Genomic DNA, 14,074 nt, shown 5'->3' with positions numbered 1-14,074 from the left:
GTTTTTAGACTGCAAAACAAAGTCTGCCTGTAACCCATCTGAGTCAGACCTTTCAAGTAGATAATCAACTAACAATTCTTAATCAATTAAAGGATGGAATGAAAATAAACTTAAGCTGTTGATCAAATGGTAGCATTCAGTTTTTTAAATTATGTGACTCTGTTTTGAAAGTTCCTAAAATTTCAAAATTTTAAAATCATGACGCTCAAGTAAATATAATTACAAGACTCTACAGTCAAAGTTTATTAAACCAAATCTTCGAAAAGGTAAAACCGCAACTCTTATGTAAATATAAAATGAACAGATCCAAAGATTTTATTAAAATAATTAATAACAAGGAAACTAGTAAGAAGACAGTACAATTTCAAGAGTGTTTCTAAAGCTAAATATTTACAGGCAAATGTTAGGATAAGATTGTTGGACAAATAAAAAACAAAAACAAAAAACTGGTTAATGTCCAACAGGGTAATAATTTGTAAAGCCATTAAGGTAGGATTGTTTTATCCACCAGACAGAAATTATCTGTATCTCCCTAGGGTAAAAATCTACAAGTTAACCTCCGCCCTAGAACATTGTTAAATAGTCCATTCAATACAAAATCAAATCCAGCTTCACACTGAAAGAATACTTGGGGCTATTTCCAAGTGTCCAACACCTTTTCTGACAAGTCAAATCATCTTTCATTCATGAAAGTTCCTGATTCTTGATAACATTATTTATTCTCTAGAGAAATGCCTTCATCATCTTTTTGTGACTTATGTATCAATACCATTTCCATATCATATTTTCAGGCTAGTGCTCTAATGTGCCTTATTTAATCTGTACTGAGATAAACATTAGAATTTCATAAGACTATGTATAAATGAACCTACATTTAGGTTATTTTATTTCAGTCACTGGATATAATTTACCATATATCTAAAAGCACAATGGTATAAACAGGCTATTACAGAAGTTTAGAGATTATAAAAATTTTGAGCATAAGTCTAAGACATTTTATATTTTAATAAGTTTCCCAGGTGCCTAATAAATTTAATAAATATGAGTGCTACCAAGGAAGCCTTAAATATAATGGTAAGACTCATATCAAGCAAAGAAAACCCAAATTAGTATCTTCTTATAATTTATGATATCTGTTAAGTAATTTGCATCCCACCTAAAAGAGTGCTAAATGTACACCAAGGGAAGGCATAATATCATTATTAATGATATCAAATATATGAATACACAAACACAGTCTAGTATAATTCTCGACTATTCAATTGTTTCTTTTATCATGGATAAAGGTAGCAAACACTCCCCTAGAGTTCACTTCTTAAAAGCAGTTCACCTATAAAACAAGATAAAAATGAACCAACAACAAAAACACTGACAAAATAAAAAACACACATTTTTAATTTTTAACATTTTTATGACATATTTTTAAGATATGTTTATTTTCATAATATCAGTTTAAAAAATAATCACACAAGAATAAGCTTCTGTATGTCTGCCTATGTAAACTGCTCTATTTTAAATTTATCAAATTATAAATAAACCCCATAATGTGCAATGTGAACCAAACTGCAGCATAATGAGTACATTTGAAAGGCGGAGTATTCTCATTGTTTCAGTAAAAGAAGAATTTATTTATTAGAATGAAAAGCCTGGCCTCAAGTCTTCCATCATTCAAAAATAATATAGCATGAATTATCCACTGATTCTAAAACAACATATACTGTTAAAAAGCAAAGATGACTAAATTAAACATGTGTTCCTGGACCTGTCATTTGATACTTTGCATTTCAGAAAAACTGGAGGCAAATAAACAATGAGACCCACCAGAAGGAGGACCAAGTTGCCCAGAAGGGGTATAGGTTAAGATGCAAAATCAAAGCCAGTTCTGAGAAACCTGGGATTTCCAGCACCAGTATCACAAAGTTGGACAAGATGGTATATTCCATGAAAGGCATATTAAAATGCAAATATGCCACCTAGATAAGACAAGGTATAAGGCAACTTGACAAAGAGTTATTTTAATGTAGAGTTTGCATCTCCAGACTTCTGTTAGGCCAATTTCTCATTAATATGCTGATTCTTGAGACACAAAGTGATCTTAAAAAGACCAAATACAGCAGGTAGCAGTGGAGACTCAGCAGAGTCCACGTGTACTTAGAAAGTATGGGGCGGAGGGTGGGAGAGGCACTCAGGGCTGCGGAGGGAACGCTGAAGACAGCATGGTCTGAAGGCCAGCTCTAAGGGTCAGCTGAGAAGTGAGGGTGCTGACAAGTAGGCCTTGCATGTAAGCCTAGAAAAGTTATAATTAGAGGATCAAATGATTCCCTTCTTCTTTGTCTACGTCTTCTTATAATCTACATGTTATTATGTCACTTTGCCTCAAACGTTTGTATAAATTAAAATCTATAGACAGGTTAGTCTTTATCATACAGTCTTTAGTAATTCTAATCTTCAGGGATTCTGAGCGACCCTTATTAGAACACCGAAAATGGGATGCACTTTAGGAATAACATGCAGAACTGAGAAAACAGAGGATAGACTGCATTATAAATATTCTTATTTTTTTAGCTGAAAGAAGTCAGTATAGTAGCTTCTTAATAAGAGGTGAGGGGGGAGGGTCATAGCAATTTGTTCAAGACTTCAAATCTCTATGTGAACATCTATCAAACACCATGATGTAGATGTCTCCAAGGACATGTGGTGCAGTGGTAAAGAATCCACCTGCCAAGCAGGAAACATGGGCTCGATCCCTGGGGCAGGAAGATCCTCTGGAGAAGGAAATGGCAACCCACTCCACTATTATTGCGTGGGAAATTCCATGCACAGAGGAGCCTGGAGGGCAAAAGTCTATGGGGTCACAGAGTCGAACACGACTTAGTGACTAAGCAACAGAGATCAGAGAGAATTGTTTGAGGTTAAATATCCTCCAATTTCCTGTTTCTAGTCATGCGATTTCACTTGAGGAGAACTGACCAGAGTTGGGTTTTAACTTATTTTGCTCCTATTTTTCATATTGGAATAAGTCAAACAATATATTCAAACACACTCTGGTCCTATTGTCAATATCTGGACAATATCAATTAATTCTGTTCAAATATAATTACAAAGAACAAGCTTGAAGAAATCCACTATTATTTATGAAATAAGCAGAAATTATAGCCTATCCTTAATAAAAATGACCAAAAATGTAAAAAGAGCATCCACCCAACCAAAAGACACTCAATAAGCATAGTTTCACATATGCAATTTTATACCTAAAAACTGAATTTTTAAGCCACCAGACATAAGTTGGACTAAAACAAAGAGTAAAACTACTTAATGTATAAACTGTCAGATGTAGGTTTCTATACTGATAACAAAATGTTAATACATTTCCAAAAGGGAATGGAAAATGTGATTCTTGTGTTGAGGATCACAAAGCTGGCTGATCATTTTTAGATACAATAGAATATACACTGGAGGTTTTACAAATAAACCAACATTTCTCCTTAGAATTACTATAGAATCTGAAGTTTCTGAAGGTTATACACCTCCATTTTCCAGTGTAGAGTTGCCTCTGGGTAGTGTTGAAACTACTGTCTGTTCTAACAATCAACAACAGAAAGATGTCCAGAATTGTTCCCATTAGTATTTAGTCAGACCAGCAAATGGCATCAAACCTGATTTATTAAAGGAGTCACCACTTCTGGTTCATACTATCCTATTAACTGATGTGACAGGTGCTTTAACACAACTAACTGGGATCAAAATTGCAACCATTCTGTGCTCAGATGTTGAGACTCCAGGTCATGATGTTAAAGGAAAATGTAAACAGATACATCTTAGCAGTATATTTGCAAAAGCTTTTAAAGACTGCTATTGTGCTCAGGTTCATCATATTTACTAGATTAAATTCATTTACTTTGTGTGTTCATCTCCACTGCCTCATCTCTAAAAGGACTGGACTGCTAGCCAGAAGACCTTTTGTTATTCATTCATAGGTAACACTTTGGCCCCGTGTGCGTTGATGTAGGTGAGCAGGATTTTGGCTCTCTGTTCTATCACATCAATTAGCTTTTCGATGCCCTGTCTACCTCCCTGACTCTCCCAGTAAACTTTATCAAGAAACAGAGACTGAAGGAGTTTCTGCCGTAAGTGTTGGCTCTTCAAAACAGAAACTGCAGATTCGGGAAACCTGAAAAGAGAGAAAGACATTTCATTCTTTGTAATTGCTTGGAAATATTATGCCCTGCCCAGTGGTTCGGCCAGTCATTAATCTGGTATAAATCATACTATCAGATAATGCCTTGAGGATGAAAACATTTCTGTCAGCGTCTAGCTTACACTTCTCAATAATTATATACTAGAAGAACAGATTTCAAAGGAACTGAGTTTTCTATACCACTGAGACCTTGACATACCGATGTCTTACTTAAGATCATTATATGTAGGCAAAGAGAGAGACAGAATTAGCAAGAATTCTGATAATCTGGAAAAGTACTTTCCTCAAATTTAAACTCCATTGCACCCATAAGTGGAGAAGGCAATTGCACCCCACTCCAGTACTCTTGCCTGGAAAATCCCATGGATGGAGAAGCCTGGTAGGCTGCAGTCCATGCTAAGGGTTGGACACAACTGAGCGAGTACTCTTGTCCTTTCGACTGAGCATTGGAGAAGGAAATGGCAACCCACTCCAGTGTTCTTGCCTGGAGAATCCCAGGGACGGGGGAGTCTGGTGGGGTGCCGTCTATGGGGTCTCACAGAGTCGGACACGACTGAAGTGACTTAGCAGCCAGTACTCTTGCCTGGAAAATCCCATGGACGGAGGAACCTGGTAGGCTTCAGTCCATGGGGTCGCTAAGAGTCAGACACGACTGAGCAACTTCACTTTCACACATTGGAGAAGGAAATGGCAACCCACTCCAGTGTTCTTGCCTGGAGAATCCCAGGGACAGGGTAGCCTGGTGGGCTGCCGTCTGTGGGGTCGCACAGAGTTGGACACGACTGAAGCGACTTAGCAGCAACAGCAGCAGCACCCATAAGAAACCATTTTAATCTGTTGAGTAGAATCCTATCCTCTTAAGCGTCAGCATGAGATTATATGCAAGAAAATATGAGAAGCAAAAAAATGCTGACAATTTCAGTAAATTACTCTTCCTGAAGCAGAGTTGCATGAATGAACTTAATGAGAAATTATACAAAACACATGTAGTGTAAAGAAAGAAGTCACACCAAAATGCCCAATTAAAGACTGAAATGCCTTTTATTCAGATAATACTTCAGAAATTCTAAGAATCTGGAAATGTTATATTAAGCCAGAATATTACTATATTTTCAAATAAATTTAGCAAAACTCAAGTTTGAGGGCCAGGGCACTCCACAAGGAAGCACCTCTCTGGAAAACCTGAGGTCAATTTAGAGGGATCCTTGCTGACTTACCTAAAGAAGGGCATTATGATTCCTGCTCTTCCTTTAGAAAGAATAAAGGCAGGGATACAGCACATATATTACCTAAAGGATTTAGTAAAATTTCTGGTTCAAAATTATAAGCAACATTTTGCTGAATCTCCAATTTGGCCTCTCTCCCAGCTTTCATTAAAATGCTGATGAAGGTACAGTACAAATACTGGGGTTTAAGAGTAAATTTAGTAGTTCCTTAAAAACTAAAACAGAATATATATTTGTTCCAAGAGTACAGTTTGCCAAGAGCTTCAGTCCTCTAAGCATCTTTTCCAAATGTCAGTGGATCAAGCTGGGGATGGCACTGAGGGGGCATGAATAGTGCAGTCCATATGTTCCAGCATTTCTGGTGCTGCAGAGAGACCAAAGGCCAAGGAGCTGGACGTGCTTAATGAGTCTGAGTAAATGCGGAATTAAATAATGTTAATCAGATGCTCTGAGCACCCCAAAGACATGTCTTTTATAGTTTAGTAACCATAGTATTAATTAAGCATTTTTGCTATAGGAAGTATTAATAATCCATGATTTATTAATTCTCTGGCCCTTGAACTAACTTAGCTGTGGCAGAATGTATAAGATGAAACGGCTACATTCATGGATCTCTTTAGTGTCTAATCCTTGCATAAAGGAAAATCAAAAAAATTACCTGACTCTGTGCTATCCTGCTTAATGGAAATATTCTATGCATAAATATGGGTTAGTGAAATCTTCATTTTTGCCTTTGAATGTGGAAATTACATATTCAAAGAAGATTTAACTTTAAACCCATTACTCCTTATAATGCAGTTAAGGTTAAATCTCCTTTGAAAGTATAAGTAAAATGTTACTCATATTTTTATGAATGTACGAGAGAGATGGATTCTCCAGGCACTATTAATTCTAAGAGGAAATTCAGGGATTTAAGAAGACTCCATAATATCAACTCAGTAAGTGATGCCACTGGTATGTAAATTTTCCTACACATAAAATTTCCTCAGCTCAGACACTTAGCAGACACTTATATTTTACCTTCCATCCACAGAGATGTAAGGAATGGGTATTAACAGAGAAAGTCATGGCAAAAACTCATGAAAATGAATGTCTTGAAACTCATTAACTCTAGCATTGGAAATACATAAAATTCCCCATTACCTAATTCATGGTGCTAGGAAGAATTATTAAATATGCTTCAGAGTTTTGTTAACAAAAGAAACAGTAACAGCAGAAATGCCACGAGTTACTGCAGAAAAATGGACTTGGGGTTGGAGGACCTGCGTCCTACTCTCAATTTTAGACGTGCTCATGTGTCCCCAGCAGTCACTCGGCTTCACAAGGCTGATGGACTGTTTCACTAGAGCACCCTTCCATTTTCAAGTCTCAGGCACACACCTCAGTTTCTCAGTGGCCCTGATTTCTACAGTTGAAAGACAATGAAGGGCACTTCCCTAGTGGTGCAGTGGATAGGAATCCACCTGCCAATACAGGGGACGCAGGTTTGATCACTGATCCAGGAAGATTCCACGTGTACCATGGGCACGTCCATGTACCACAACTACTGACTCCACACTCTATACCCTGCGAGCCACAACTACTGAGCCTGTGCTCCACAACAAATAACCCTCATTCACCAAAACTAGACAGAGGCCGCATGCAGCAATGGAGACCCAGCGCAACCAAAAATTAATTAATTAACTAAGAAAAAAGAAAGAAAGACAATGAACGGGTGCTCATGAAGGAGAGTCTGAAATATAGCTTTAGTCCCCATGTTTGGGGGTGAATATCTCAGACTCTATGGTGAGGTCCCTGCCACTATGGAATGTCTTAGTTTCCTTTATTTCCACATACTTCTTGAGTGAAAGCTCAAGATACTTGTCCCTATAATCTATGTCTACAGAAGGATTTCCAAATGCTCAGAAACCCTCTCACCTGAATTGAACTGCCACTATTCTTGGCTACTGTGTTCTACTCAGCAGGTTGCCTCTAACTTCCCATGTGCTCATCAAAGTCACTGAGTTTATTCTGCCCTAGGACCTCCTGCCTGATCAGTATTTGAATGTCTGTTGGTTCCCCCATCTGCACCCTGGTAATGGAGCCCCTGTGACTTGCTCACCTCCACCAGGCTAGTTCCTATTCCAGAGATGCCTGCATGCTTCCAACCTCATCCCACCTGGATTTGCACACTGAGGGCCAAGCAATATGATGCCTGTGAAATGCAGCAGGACCTCTGTAGGTTGCAGAGGTCAGTTACAGTGAAACCTGGCTGCACCTTTTTTCCTATTTCTCTTGGGTTTGGTTCCCTTCTCTGGGCCTCCATTCCCAGATTCTCTTTAAGGGTTAAATTGATCAGACATAGGATATGAGTCTTCTCAAACCTTACTACGTATTCAATAGAAATGCAATATCCTGCAGATGTTACTACATCAGGAAACTTACTCTCTGATGCCTTCTAAGAGTTTGAAGTTCAAGTTATCTTCACTTCTGTCAAAGAAACCCTTGTTATCTATAAAAACCAAGTGTCTTGGGTCCTGCTTTCGCTGGACAATGTGGGCTAGAACCACAGTATCCTGGTTGTCACATTTTGAACTCCGTCCACTCTGCACACAGGTATCTTCCTTCCGAGGTCGGAACCCACAGCAATTTGTATCCAGGCGGTTATAAATCTGAAAGGGAAAACAAAAACAAAATCCAAGATGCTGAGTAAAAACAAAACTTGGGAAAGTTAGAAGATGTCCAAAGAACAAGTACTTTCTAAGTGGCTCACTTGCCAGAATTTAATTGGGGCCAGGTTTGTTTAATTAACTGTCAGAATAAGTCCAAATTTCATATCCTTCTGACCCAGCTCCGTTAACAGCTCCACAGGCAGATCATCCAAACTAAGCGTCTCCACCCTTCACATTCAGAGTTCCCACTGACATCATATGTCGACGCGTGCCCAGAAGAATCTCTGATGCTACTTGGGACAGAAGATACAAATCACTGTACTTGGAGACATCCTGAAAATCTGGGTTGTCTCAGTGGCTCTAAAAGTTTACTGCATTCCCTAACTCTCTCTGGATTTCAGCATTACAGTATAAAACTTGAAGTTACCGAGAACAAACCTATGGAAAAGACGTGATATCCGATAATGATAGCCAAGAACACGCCACATGGGGAGCCCATAGTTAGATTCTAAATGAATGAGCAGAACACTTTGGCTTAGTGAGGTTTATTGTGGGAGTAGGGCGACCACCTTATAGAGGGCAGACATTAACTAGGAAAGGGAGAACTGGGTTACTTCCATGTCTTTTTGGCAAGGGAAAAAATAGTATTTATTAATCATGGTAAGTTAAAGCCTAGGCTAAGGAGTTAGATAAATTTAAACTCAAATCTCTTCTTTGCAGTTCTGCAAACATGTATAGCTCCCTTTACGTTACTGAGTCTCAATTTAATTATCTATATATCGGGAATCATACTATTATCCTTGTACTTTTGGTGGGTTAAGGACACAAAAATGTCTGGATACACTCCAGCCTGACCCAGGCATCTAAAAGATACTTAAAAATTGAAAACTGTCATTACTGTTGTTGAGACACACATGTACACACACACTGTGTGAAATGACTGACCACAAAACAAGCTTCCAAAACAAAGGGTAGTTTCTCCATTTCAGTGAAGGAAAACTGAGCCTCAGAGAGATTGAATATTGTACTCTGCATAGAATTTTAGTAGGTAGTAAAGTTAAGATTCAGACACAGTTGTGTTTGTCTTCAAAATGCACATTTCCCCCAAAACACCACATTGAATAGTTTGTCTAGTCAAAGATTGTAGGTATGCTCAAGATTCAAAAGATGGCTTGACACAGATTGTCTTTTTTTTTTTTTTTTAATTATTTGGCAGTACCACCCAGCACATGGGATCTTAATTCCCCGACCAGGTATTAAACCTGTGTCTCCTGCATTGAAGCACAGAGTCTTAACTACTGGACCACTAGGGAAGTCCCCAGGCTGTCATTTCTATTCTTTTGTCATTTTAAGTCTTTTTTTTTTTTTAATTTACTAAACTCCCATCTTTTCTCTTCCTCCTGTTTTTTTGCAGATCTTATAGGGCTGGTCACTCTAGGTAGTCAGTTGCTAAGACAGAAATGCAGAAAGAGTAGTACCAAAATTGAGCCTACGTTGCAAAAATCCTGCCTTTATTCATCCAACAAATGTTTATGTAATATCTTCTTCCACCCAGCAGTGGGCCAGGCACTGAGGCAAATGTCACCCAGGGCCAGCACCCCGCCCAAACCAGCACTACTTCCAGAGGGAAATGAATCAGTCTAGTTTTGCCTCACTAACACAGCAAACCCACTACCAGACAAATGACTCTCCTCTCTGTTTTCTGCAGGTAAGTGGACTTTGCACCAAAAAGCATACTTTGGGAAGCAGTGGTTTAAAGAGAAGTTAGCATAAGCCAATTTTCTATGAAATTTATATAAAAGCAGTCACATGGAATGAGGTGTTCCATGAGCCACCAGCCTCTTGGACAGCTCAGAGGGTACGGTGCTGGTCGAGAAACAGTCTACAGATCAGGGGACCTTGGCAGAACTAGCTTCAGGCAAGCTGATCCATGGGTTCATGGGCCTAACCAAGGGTTTATCCAAAAATGTCACACAGGCTGTCTCCAGGGCACATAAGCTTCCAGGGTTGGTTGAATGTCTCCCAAAGGTGAGCAAGAGAGCCCCAACCACATCACTGCAGGTTACGTGGGGAAAAAAGCATAAGCTGGGAAATACTAGAAAAATGAAAAAAGAATTGACTCCTTTCTCCTCAATTTGATTCCTTTTATGTATTATTTTGACAGATTTGAATATAAGGGAAATCAAATGATATGAAGAGATGGTATGTGCTTGCTAGTTTTTCAAGTTACAATCAAGGTGTCAGGGAGAATGTAAAAAATAACTCTTCAGGGAGCTGATTCTCATTCAATGTCCCTTTTTTTATATATAGTAGCTGATAATTATCAAGAAGTCTCTATACCCTATTCCCATCATCATTGTACGTTTTTACCCAATTATAATGACACTATATATGGGGGAAAGCTTAATCTTATTTCAGTTTGGCTATAACATCAACGTGTGTTGTGTTGCATAAGTGTGTTTAGAGCTTTACTTGTAAGGACACATCTACCAACCAGTTCTTAAATGGTGCTCTGAACCCTAAGCTCTTTCTTCATTATTGATTTCTAGTAGTGGGAAAGGACCAAAACAAATAGCATTTCTGTTATCACTACAACAAAGCCAGGGGTATCACATATAATGTCATTTGATAACAAGCAATTTAGCATCTAGTCCCTAACCTCCAGTACTCTATAAATACTATATCTTTCCATTTTTAGACTATAAGAAAGCATTAAGAGTTAGAGGTAAGACAGAGCAACTTAGAACATCCTTTTAAAATTATTATTGGAGTATGTTATTGGAGCTTGATTCATGAAACAAGCTATGGATTCATGGATAACTCCATGAATCAACTATGAATCAACTATAGGTATACATATGTCCCCTCCCTCTTGGATTTCCCTTCTACCTGCCATCCCACCCCTCTAGGATCACAGAGCACTGAGCTGAGCACCTTGTGCTATACAGCAGCTTCCCATTAGCTATCTATTTTACACATCATAATGTATTAGTTTGGTGCAGAAGTAATTGCAGTTTTACATTGTTGGATTTGCCATTTGATGTTGGAATCTTAAATAAATGTGGTTGTGTTATACATTATTTTAATGCACATTTCTTGCTTTATTTATTTTGCTAATGACTTATTACTTACTGTTTATTTTATATTTATTTTAGACTACGGAAATGATGTTAGACACAAAGCAAATTCAAGTGACTTTTTTCTTCAAGTTCAAAATGGGTCATAAAGCAGCAGAGACAACTTGTAACATCAACAGTGCATTTGCCCCAGGAACTGCTAATGACTTAACAGTGCAGTGGTGAGTCAAGAAGTTTTGCAAAGGAGACAAGAGCCTTGAAGATGAGAGTGTAATGACGGGTCATCGGAAGTTGACAAGGACCAGTTGAAAGCAATCATCTAAGCTGATCCTCTTACGACTACAAAAGAAGTTACCGAAGAACTCAGCATAGACCATTCCATGGTCACTGGGCATTTGAAGCAAACTGGAAAGGGGAAAAAGCTTCATAAGCTGGTGCCTCATGTTCAGTTCAGTTCAGTCGCTCAGTCGTGTCTGACTCTTTGCCACCCCATGAATCACAGCACGCCAGGCCTCCCTGTCCGTCACGAACTCCCGGAGTTCACTCAGACTTACGTCCATCAAGTCCGTGATGCCATCCAGCCATCTCATCCTCTGTCGTCCCCTTCTCCTCCTGCCCCCAATCCCTCCCAGCATCAGAGTCTTTTCCAATGAGTCAACTCTTCACATGAGGTGGCCAAAGTATTGGAGTTTCAGCTTTAGCATCATTCCTTCCAAAGAAATCCCAGGGCTGATCTTCAGAATGGACTGGTTGGATCTCCTTGTAGTCCAGGGGACTCTCAAGAGTCTTCTCCAACACCACAGTTCAAAAGCATCAATTCTTTGGCGCTCAGCTTTCTTCACAGTCCAACTCTCACATCCATACATGACCACAGGAAAAACCATAGCCTTGACTAGACGGACCTTTGTTGGCAAAGTAATGTCTCTACTTTTGAATATGCTACTAGGTTGGTTATAACTTTTCTTCCAAGGAGTAAGCGTCCTTTAATTTCATGGCTGCAGTCACCATCTGCAGTGATTTTGGAGCCTAAAAAAATAAAGTCTGACACTGTTTCCACTGTTTCCCCATCTATTTCCCATGAAGTGATGAGTTGACCACAAATGAAAACAATTGTTGTTTTGAAGTGTCTCCTCTTATCCTATGCAACAACAATGAACAATTTATTGATAGGATTGTGACATGAGACAAAAAGTGGATTCTATACAACAACCAGTGGATGACCAGCTTAGTGGTTGGACTGACAAGAAGCTCCAAAGCACTTCCCAAAGCCAAGCTTGTACTAAAAAAAGTCACAGTCACTCTTTGATGGTCTGCTGCCGGTCTGATCCACTACGGTTTTCTGAATCTTGTGAAATAATTGTGAAATAATTACATCTGAGAAGTATGCTCAGCAACTTGATGAGATGCACTGAAAGCTGCAATGCCTGCAGCCAGCATTGGTCAACAGAAAATGCCCATTTCTTCTCCACAACACCACCAAACTGTATGTTGCCCAACCAATGTTTCAAAAGTTCAATGAATTGGGCTACAAAGTTTTGCCTCCTCTCCCATGTTCACCTGACCTCTCACCAACTGACTACCAAGTCTTAAATATCTCAACAACTTTTGCAAGGAAAATGCTTCCACAACTAGCAGGAAACAGAAAATGCTTTCCAAGACTCCATGAAATCTGAAAGCATGAATTTTTACACCACAGAAATAAGCAAACTTACTTCTAGTTGGCAAAAATGTATTGAGTGTAATTGTTCCTATTTGATAAATAAAGATGTGTCTGAGCCTAGTTATAATGATTTAAAATTCACAGTCCAAAACTGCAATAACTTTTGTATCAACCTCATAACATGTTTCAAAGCTAGTCTCTCAAGTCATCCCACCCTCTCCTTCCCCTGCTGTGCCCACAAGTCCATTCCCTACATCTGCATCTCTAGTCTTGCTTTGCAAATAGGTTCACCAGTACCATTTTTCTAGATTCCACATATATGCATTAATATATATTTATTTTTCTCTTTCTGACTTACTTCACTCTGTGTGACGGGCTCTAGGTCCATCTTTTTACTGCCTTCCCAATGTGAGATTGTTTCCAACAATGTATTTTTAAAGCATTTTGCCTGATCCAATTTGAATCATTCAACAGTCTATGATAATTTCACCACTTCCCTGCCAGGCTGTTGTGCCCTTCAAGTCTCACAGACCTTGTTATTGAAAATAGGTGTGTGATTTCAGCCTAATTTCTCTTCCAAAAATGTTTATCGCTCTTTTTATTCAGATAATGCATATACTTGGTGGGTATAATACGACTTTTCAAATGTGAGGGTGGGTGTGTGTGTGGGTGTGTGTGTGTGTGTGTGTGTGTGTGTGTATACATACACAGAGAATCACACTGTTATGCTTCAGATAATTATTTTATTTTGTTTTTCTTAGCCTCCAACTATAGTAAATTATGTCTTTTTTATTGGCCTTGTCTCCTAAGGGCCTAAGCAGCTCTTAAATATCACTCCCTAGGTCTGCCCAGAATTGTGCTTATAGGCCCTCTTTCAAATTGACGTTCAATATAGCCAAAATAATTTGACCACAAAATCGTTATCCACTCCTTTAAATTAAGTGTCATTTTGCTTGGCATTTAATTCAGTTATATCTTGAATATATTTCTGCTTACTTTGAGTAGAGTTCGCTTACTTTTTAAGGGCTAACAAAGCATATTCTAGCCATCTATGTATCCATAATGTGGTTTTAATATATTCGCCTGTCTAGAGCACAGTAAAACAATCATTTCATTTAACTATCACATGATCAAAACTGCCAGAAGAAAGATCAATAACCTCAGATATGCAGATGATACTACCCGTAAGGGAGAAAGCAAAGAGGAACTAAAGTGCCTCTTGACGAAGGCGAAAGAGGAAAACACTGGCTGAAAACTCAACA

The 14,074-nt window shown here is 38.6% G+C and overlaps 1 protein-coding gene across 2 annotated transcripts in view; it reads right to left on the bottom strand.

Annotated features, from left to right (window-relative positions):
* Positions 1 to 219: 219 nt before the first annotated feature.
* GASK1B (golgi associated kinase 1B) overlaps positions 220 to 14,074 on the bottom strand; it is a 72,072-nt gene continuing 58,217 nt past the window's right edge. For both annotated transcript variants that reach the window (XM_042234411.2, XM_027956333.3), the window contains exons 4-5: positions 7,849 to 8,075; positions 220 to 4,171 (exon numbers count right to left, since the gene is read on the bottom strand). In XM_042234411.2, the coding sequence (XP_042090345.1) occupies positions 3,964 to 4,171; positions 7,849 to 8,075 (435 nt within the window). In that variant the 3' untranslated portion in view covers positions 220 to 3,963. The remainder of the gene's footprint in view (positions 4,172 to 7,848; positions 8,076 to 14,074) is intronic.

Source organism: Ovis aries, chromosome 17 (assembly GCF_016772045.2).
Source record: "Ovis aries strain OAR_USU_Benz2616 breed Rambouillet chromosome 17, ARS-UI_Ramb_v3.0, whole genome shotgun sequence".
Lineage (NCBI taxonomy): Eukaryota > Metazoa > Chordata > Mammalia > Artiodactyla > Bovidae > Ovis > Ovis aries.
Note: the sequence above shows the minus strand (reverse complement) of the source record. Positions and strands in the feature narration are given on the sequence as shown.